Source organism: Cornus florida, unplaced genomic scaffold (assembly GCF_030987335.1).
Source record: "Cornus florida cultivar Cherokee Brave unplaced genomic scaffold, ASM3098733v1 CherokeeBrave_3.0.0_Hap2_Chr10, whole genome shotgun sequence".
NCBI classification, from domain to species: domain Eukaryota; kingdom Viridiplantae; phylum Streptophyta; class Magnoliopsida; order Cornales; family Cornaceae; genus Cornus; species Cornus florida.
In genome coordinates this window covers 101,535,591-101,544,388 of record NW_026775580.1, presented here as the reverse complement: position 1 = coordinate 101,544,388, position 8,798 = coordinate 101,535,591, and the positions used below count along the sequence as shown (strand labels likewise).

Genomic DNA, 8,798 nt, shown 5'->3' with positions numbered 1-8,798 from the left:
TTTGAAATCTCTTTCCACTTCAACTCCTTACAACTTGTAAAGAATCTGCATGTTCAAACACTTTATATGAATTCACAGTCTAAAAAAAAAAAATAATAAGGAAATTATAGTGCAATGTTGTATTTCATATATATATGTTTGTGTATTCAGTGTCTAGCAGTTCTCATCAACATTTCTGATCGAATAATTCCCAAAAAAAAAGAAAAAGAAAAGAAAAGAAAAGAGTGCTACATAAGAATTGTGATGTCATTCACTCATTTGTGAATGAACTGAGTTTCTCAGAGATCCAAAAAAGAATAAAAAGAAATAGAATTTTAAAGTGAAAATTTTGAAATGATCATGGAATCTACATATGCCTAATAAAGCCAAGCAAAATTAGAGCCCATAAAGATATATGTAATGCCATTAATTATTCAATTATTCAACAAAAAGATACCTTGAAATTTCTATAGCTCGCTCATTAATTCAATCCCCAAACCCTAAGGCCCAGTTTGGTGCAATGGAAATGGGTGGAAAAGAAAAGAAAAGAATCTTTGTGGTGAAGATGGAGAAGAGGGAGAGTGTACTTTTCAAGGAATGGCACTAAATGAATGTATATAACCATGTAATGCAACCAATCAAGAACAAGATGGAAATATATAGAGAATCAAACCAATTAAATAATAACACACACACAAAGAGAGAGAGAGAGAGGAGTATGGTAGGCGTCGGCATCGATGAATGCAAAAGTTCCATCTGGAACAGGACGACGCAGTAGGCCTGGTTGGAATCGCCGGCCAAAGCATGAGTGAGTGAATATAAACTATAAAATAATATGAGGTTCAAATGTTTGTTACTTTGCCGCTGTGTAATATAGCAACTACCTTTGGATTAAACGACACCCACATCGTACACAACGCAGCCTATATAAAATTTGAATTGTGTTTTAAATGACGAAACTACCCTTTTATTTGGTAATCTTGGCCTGCTCTAGAAGGGCCATTGTAGTAACTTACTAATGGCTCTATTTTTTCCATTTTGTCCTTTGCATCTACTAAGCAAAGAAAAGAATTAAAATTCGCTTTTAGAACACTTTTTTGTCAATTAAAAAAATTGGAGAAATTTTATCATGACAAAATTTGAAGTATAGTTTTAATAATTGGCTGACGTAACATTTTTGTACATTATTGAATGTGCGCAATCGAAATACATTGAGAAATATTTAAGAAATTCAAGTCTATGTTATTGTAGTAAATTAAGAATCGCTCTATCATTGTTATTTTATCCTTACAATCTACACAGCAAAATGATTTTTTCCCGCCTTAGTTGTGTTTTTTTGTAAGCATATTTATAGTTGTATTTTGAATCAAAATTCTCTTTAGAACACCTTCTATTTTTTTTTTTTTTTTTTTTTTTTAAGTATTTCGTAAAACTTGGTGAAATTTTATCATTATAAAATTCAAAATACAAAATAACAGACGCATTGCATTCGCACATCATAGTATACAGCGCTGGAAAATTTTTAAGTCTATGTTTAAAACCCTACTCTAATTTAAGTTCATATATATATATATATAGATATATATAGTGTTTTTAGGAAAAGAGTGCTTGTGAGAGACAGTGTGCCTTGATAGGTCATCTGTAAGCTTTTGAACATGCCGGCCAAATTGTTGACTTTGTACGGTTGTACCAACACTTTCCTCACATGCCTTTCCACATGTCTTCTACCAATTTGCTAGTATTTTGCACTGGTAGTCCTAGCTCCATTGATTAGTTGACTGAGATCAACTTAATTAAAGTCTGTTGGGGTTATTTTCTTTACTTTTTTTGTTTTTTTTAAATTTATTTTTATTTGCTTAACCAACCAAATGATGACCATTTGTACTTTCCAAATGGACTTTTTGTTAAAGAAAGTTTAAGACTTTGTTTAATTACATTGGAATATAAAATAAAACAATGTTAAGACCTTGTTCAATTAACATGAATATAAAATATTCAAAAAAATACAAGTCTACTGTTGTCTTCGTGCTAATAATCATTGGGCAGTCACACATTGAACCTAACCTGGGTACTGCTAAATGAATTTTAGCTGTTTTTTTTTTTTTTTATTTCCTTTTTTAATACACCATTTTCTTTCTTTTTTTTATTAGCTTAAATAACGATAATTAATAATCCTGTCATGGAATTAGTCAAACTGATTTATAAAATTAGCCTTCACATTAGTGGCCCTATTAATTAAAAAATAACTTAGCTGTTGCCTGTTGCTAAATGCTAAACAAGGAGTGTCTCGGAAAAATAAAACAAAACAATAAAATAAAGAATTTCCACCAAATTTTTACAAACATAAAATTAGGTACGAGTTGAGCCAAATGAAGTTAAAGCTTTGGATCTATTTTTTGTTCGCTTTGGAATTTATGATTAAATTGTCAAAGGCTACTCAAAATTTACAAAAGAATATCTATGGAATAACCCTTTGTTTCACAAATAATTAAATAAATTTTAAAAATTAAAAATTAAAAATTCTATCCATAATTTGTCTTTTCTGTTTATATTTGGTCCAAGTACAGAAGAATTTGAGTCCACCGTTAAGAATTTGGACATGTATACTTGATTTATATCTCATGACTGCCAAAAAAACAAAAATGGGAGATTCCAAATCCATAAAACCAATCAGAATGGTGTCAACATTCTAAATTTTATATAAATAAATAATAAAAAAAAATCAAGAAATCATTAATATTTTTATTCCAAATCCATTCTTGTTCCATTTTGTAAGCCATGATGATTTGTCTGTCTTAATCTACATTTTCATAAAGCTCAATACCATTATTAATTTTAGAAAGGACAGCTTAGTACGGCTTGCGAAGTACTAGCATTTTTTTTATGTGATTATTGTCAAAGCAGTTATCAAAGCATGTGTTTCTATGAATAATTGTTACCCAAATTTTTACAAGAAAATAGCAACAGCAATTTATATTGCCATTCTAAGGTTAAAGTAGATTTATGATTATGTAACAATTAATTAACAAAATTATTAACAATCCACAAAATTGAATAACTCATGTACACAACAATAGCTACAACTGTGAAAATATCACAGTGTTTTCCTTTTAATTCTCTTATTTACATCAGAATTAAAGCACTCAATGCACATTTAAATTTTCAATAATTTCGAAGTGCATTTGCAGACTAGGAGGCTTATCAGCAAAGTAGAATCTCTCACAAACGTGTAATTTCCCCCCACTCCTCTGAGCTCCCGATTCAAGCAGCTGAACCAGTTTGTCCTTCTCATTTCGAATCAAAACCCGCCTGCTGTCACACCATTGTCTAGGAGTCCCATGAAGGACAACACGTATTCCACCCTCTCCTTCCATGAGGCGCTTGGAGATCCTCTCAATCACATCACTGTCAGTGAGATATGCTCCAGTGGAGTTCAAGCCAACATCCACGTAATGGATCTCAGCTATGCTGTTTAAGAAGCCGTCAACTGAACTAGGTACTATTGGGTTCTCTTCCTGGCCATTAACAGGACCTCCACTGAATAGCTGTTCACTTGCATTAATTGGATTTTCAGTGGATTTGATTTCAGAAATGCTAAGCTCAGTCATTAGCTGGTTGAGTACAGTGCCACCCTTGCTAAATCCAAAAATGAACGTTTTGGGTGTACACAAACATGACGCAGACACTCCAGTTTGGTATTGTTCTTTCTGACTCCCTGAAATGATTTGTTTCACCTGCCATATTGACAAATATGGAAATCAAATACTATTGTGTGCAAAAAATGCATAAAATTGGCAGCTATTTGGGTTTATACAGCGCGAAAAAAAGAAAGAAAATGAGATTTGGATTCATACATGATTGTTCTAAGCTTTATGATCTATTTATTTGAAGCATTCTCTCTTACATGGAAATCCATATGATTTAATTATGTGAAGCATGTCCCTCTTGTGATAATTGAAACATCGAACAACCCATGACACGTTCAACAAGGAATCCAAATCTCAGCACATGACAACAAGAGAACCAATTTCAATTTATGGAAAATCTGGTAGAGGACTTGAAAGACTTGAAAGAGTAAAGCATGGAAAGTATGAAATAAAATAACACACAACATGGATGAAGAACATGAGAAGATTAAAATCCTAAAGTCCAAGTCCAGCCCTCTCTTCCTCTCACGGCCATAGCTTCTATCTCTTTTTCCTTTCGTCTGGCAGCATGCAACTAAGAAGACAACCCAACAAGTATATGGCTATGGCTTGGACAAACGTGTCTATAATTTTATGACAAACAAGGGAAATAACAGGTGTAAGGCTGGGCATTAAGATGTGTATATGTGGTTGCATGAAGAGGTATATGTGTCACTGAGGCTCCTCTTGTAATTGCCACATGGAATCCACTACAAGAACTTTGATAAAATTCTATTTCCCACCACCACTAACTAAGTATTGTCAAAATATCTCAAATAAAACTCCGACCATTTATATCAAATTCAATTTATAACCCATCTCCAAAATGAATAAAACTCATAAATTAATATAATATAGTCTCTATTAACACAAAACTAACAAATAATCATACTTAAAGCCTAAATAAAAATTCGGGTTATTACATTTAATTTCTCCAAGGAGCTGCAGTGATCCAAATGCTTTCAAATTTTTACCACAGCTTCCTTTATGCATCTAGTATTTCTCCATAAAATTTCTTAATTTTTAGATCAGCAGATATTTTTCTAAAAATTCGAGAGTACCTGCTGTCCATCTTTAAATCGCAGCTGGAAAACAGATTGTGCATGAATTATTTGACCAACTTCTTGAGACCGGATCTTTATCAAAATTTTTAGTTTTATACTTCCCTAAGTCTAGTTTCTAAAAACGAATTTATTGGAATTTTCTTACCTCCGGATATTTTTCAAATGAATGAAGTTTCCGAAGCACTTTATTTTCAGCTCATTCTTTTTTTTTTTTGATAAGTAAAATGTATTAAGAAGCGTTCAAAAGGGGAACGCATCCCAAGAGCTGGATTTTTTCCAAAAACTGATTTTATTGGCAAAGCTTAAGTTGTTGGGAATTGCAGTGTCACATTACCTTTTGAGTCTAGTTTTCAAATCATTTTCGATTTAAAATGAATTTTCTACGAATTTTTAACTAATGGCAGCACATATTTTGTTTTGTAGATGATTGTGATGTGTATAAGTTGATAATTATCGGAGTAGCGCAGCGGGATTTTGTTTGTGGTTATTTGGGTTGAAGTAGGATCAAGAATGGTTTGATAATTTATTTGGACGGTTTCCAAACCTTGTTTTGTCATAGCCCCTAATTTCGGGTCGTTACACAAAATCTTGTCAAAAGTAAACTAACTAGTATATAGGTACTCGGAAATCTAAGAAATAGCAGATACATAAAGTAAGTCAGAGTTCCAGTTCATTTACTTAAATCAATTGGTATAAAAACACAATCAATAGGGAGAAACTGAAAATCCAAACTGCTTGAGGGACATACCTCTTTAAAGCAATTCGACAAGAGTGAGATGGTTGATGTAGAAGCTGGGAATCCAGCTGGGTTGTACACTTTTGGCTCTCCCCAGTGGTTTACAGATGGGATAAAGTCCTTGTAAACAGCAAAAGGCCCATTAAAAGTGGAAGCCTCAATAACCCAAGCATTTATAGAACCACCAAGTTTCGAAACCAGAATTTCAGCAATTCTCTCCAGATTCGATAGCCTCTCAATCACCGGATTTCCAGTCCCTTCCACTCGATCTCCACTGAAGAAGATAGCATTCACTGAAGGTACCTGCTTCCCATATGTAATGTAAATCGTAAAACACAGTTAAATTGAGAAACAAAAGAGTACTAAATCATAAGTTTCGAGTGATGAGAAATTGTTTATTAAAATGAAAATTCAGATTTTGAAGCAAGCCCAATTGCACTGACTGTAAAATGATGCTTTCGGGGTTAAAGAGGACTTACAGTGACGGTTTTGGAAGAAGATGAGAGACAGAGAGATGCTGCAACTCTACAGTGAGGCGTGCTATTAGGGTACAGTGGAGCTTTCAAAATTCCACTCCAACGGTCCATGAAAGAATAGCCTGTCAACGAATGAATGAAGCCTGACTTGTAATTTTTTCAGAAGCAATTACTATCTCATTCACAAACATGCAATTGAGTAAGAAGACTCTAAGGGGACTTTAAGAACATGCCACAACAAGATTGATTGTTATATAGTTTGTGTAATTTTGACACAAATAGTATTATATGCTTTCAAAATACAAGCATTTATTTGTCTTAGTGTAGAAGAACTGCAAAACCGAAGATATATTCAGCTTGACATTTTAACAAACAATTGGTTCTCGTTCATATACAACGACAAATTTATAAAACAGCAAATTCACAAATGCTTCAAAGAGCCAACTTCAGATATTCAGACAGTATGTAATCACCTGCGCAACAAAATTAAACACACTAATGAATATAACCTGAAAATTTTGTGCAACTAAAGGAAAGCCAAAAGACAACAACTGTGACATCAAAATTTGAAACCCAACAAGGCAGCATAAAGAGAGAGATGTTGACTTACCTTAGCTGACGCCAATACGAGGTTTCTTTGTGCGCGAGAGATAAATTGATTGACCTTAGCTAGGGCCAATACGAGGTTTCTTTGCGCGCGCGCAGAGAGAGAGAGAGGAGAGGGGGGGGGGGGGGGGTGTTTAACATAGCGTAAAAATGGTATTTAAGTTGTTTCTCTTAATTTCAGTCATATAAATCAAGTTCTTTAGGATTAAATTACATTAACACCCCTGAGATTTGTAATATTGACAGTAATATATACCCTTGACAATTTTTTGAATAATGACATCATAAAGTTTACCTCACATGAGACTTATGAAAAATTGACCAACTTGTCCTTTGACTTTATAATTACATTTTTAACTTTACAACTCAATTAATTGTGCCAATGTATCTCGTACAACCAAACTGTTAGTTTTGCGCCAAAAATTATTGGAGATGAATTTGCTCTCTCTCTCTCTCTATACATACCTGTCTAACACAACCTGTGAAACACAAAAAAAATGATACAGAAATGGCAGAAGCTTTGTATCATTGCAGCCAATTGAAGCTTTGCACCCAATTTTTTTGTTTAAGTTACTCCCTACTCAGTTTGACAATTGTCTTTATTTTGCATCTTCAATTTCATTTTAAGCAGAATCAATATTTTTGTTTTCTAAATTTAGACCTTCTTCTAAAACAGATGCAATGGAAACATACTTTCCCTGTTTATTTCTATTTTGCACCCATTTGACAACAAAAACACAAAGCAAAACAACAAAGCCAAACAATGAAGCATCAGTTTTTGTTCTTTCAAAAATATACCATAGGTGGTGGGTTGTATTGGACTAAAACAGAAGAAATAATGCACCCAACCATGCTTTTCAGTGTGATTTGTTGCCATATTAGGCGTTTTGCAACAAAACATAATAATGCCAAGCAAAGCCTAATTTATTACTAAAAGTTGGTAGTAATTAATTTGCTCAATATATTTAACTCAATAAGTTGCACACACAACAACAAAAAGATGATAGAGCATTAGAGCTTAAATTTATTACAGAAGTTTTCTCAAAAGAACCATTATTTAACATCATTATGTATCAATCAAGCCATTAGCTGGCACAAAAATTCCCTCTGCTTTATTTCTTCTCCCTTTGCCATGCTCCATCTTAATTAATGCCGACAAGATCAGAAAACAAAATTTCGTAGTCAACAAAGGCACACATCACTAGAGAAAAATTAAATAATTACTACATTAGAAAAGCTAGAAATATTACTTTTATGTTTATATGCCAATAAACAAACACTTACATGTGACGGTGCTTCGAGAGATAGGAATGTCCATTTGAACATTGCACTTTGCAGGGTGGGCTTGGGCTGCATCATCCTTTAAGTTGGAATAGCGATTGGCAGCATCCTTAACGCAATTGCATGTTGTTCGCTTGGCCACAGGGGTTGTAGCCATCCCTTTTATGCTTTTCACTCCATTGCAGCATTCAGTTGTAGGAGTGCCACCATTAGTGAGGTAAGGTACACATGGTGCCAAAGATGCATCCACTTGACCACAAGAGATGGCCTCTCCCGGCTTCATCATGAACTGAACCATGGCTAGCACGAGCATCGCTGATATGACTACTCCTTTCATCTTCTCTTGACAGACACCTGAAACTTCGTTTTAGAATTTGTGATATATTGTGTTTCTATGAACTTTTCTTGGTGGATTTGAGGGAGGCTTTGAATGACAGGTATATAAACTACTTTGGTCATTGTTGATAAATGGATATGTGGGTCATGGCATAAATGGAAGCTGTTACGTTATTTTGGCTGTTTCTTTTGTTTTGGATGTCCCTTGGTTATCTAATATAACAATTAGGTTGTGCATTTTTGAACCACTTTTCTTCTTTTACAGTTCTTCACCATCTTGGTGACGATTATTTTTTCGTTTTCTTTCTGCTCAGTTACAAGTACCATAACTAGATCCAATACTGTTCCTCTTGCTTTTAGAAAGTCATCATATCACTCAAATTCATACCAATCAGGTAATCAGAGAGTATAAAACAGAATGAAGACAGAGAGCAGCATTCTTTTCATGGTTTAATTTATACCACTTCCACTGAATACTAGCTGATCATAAATATTATAATTATTTTAGCCACAATCAACTCTTTTTTTATAGACTTTAGAACTTACTATTGAATCGGGTCAAATGAAGAGTTTGTTGTTCAAAAACTAGATGGTTAGAACTCCAACTTAGATGGTTTCATTTGAAGTTTTCATT

At 33.6% G+C, this 8,798-nt stretch overlaps 2 protein-coding genes across 2 annotated transcripts; both read right to left on the bottom strand.

Annotated features, from left to right (window-relative positions):
- Window positions 1-3,001: 3,001 nt before the first annotated feature.
- Window positions 3,002-6,657, bottom strand: LOC132276445 (uncharacterized). Its single transcript, XM_059777869.1, has 4 exons — window positions 6,552-6,657; window positions 5,945-6,063; window positions 5,478-5,768; window positions 3,002-3,713 (listed from the first exon to the last, which is right to left on the bottom strand). Exons 2-4 carry the CDS (start codon window positions 6,050-6,052, stop codon window positions 3,123-3,125), a joined length of 990 nt encoding a protein of 329 aa, XP_059633852.1. The 5' UTR covers window positions 6,053-6,063; window positions 6,552-6,657; the 3' UTR covers window positions 3,002-3,122.
- Window positions 6,388-8,165, bottom strand: LOC132278260 (non-specific lipid-transfer protein 1-like). The gene is made up of 3 exons (XM_059780062.1): window positions 7,832-8,165; window positions 7,013-7,026; window positions 6,388-6,414 (listed from the first exon to the last, which is right to left on the bottom strand). The coding sequence occupies exons 1-3, from the start codon at window positions 8,163-8,165 to the stop codon at window positions 6,388-6,390; spliced, it is 375 nt and encodes a 124-aa protein (XP_059636045.1).
- Window positions 8,166-8,798: the final 633 nt, after the last annotated feature.

Coding starts and splice junctions, on each gene's coding strand:
- LOC132276445 (XM_059777869.1), bottom strand. CDS start 6,052: ATGGACCGTTGGAGTGGAATTTTGAAAGCTCCACTGTACCCTAATAGC. Junction 5,769..5,944: donor CTTCTTCCAAAACCGTCACT/GTAAGTCCTCTT, acceptor TATGGGAAGCAG/GTACCTTCAGTGAATGCTAT. Junction 3,714..5,477: donor TGTCGAATTGCTTTAAAGAG/GTATGTCCCTCA, acceptor TCAATATGGCAG/GTGAAACAAATCATTTCAGG.
- LOC132278260 (XM_059780062.1), bottom strand. CDS start 8,165: ATGAAAGGAGTAGTCATATCAGCGATGCTCGTGCTAGCCATGGTTCAG.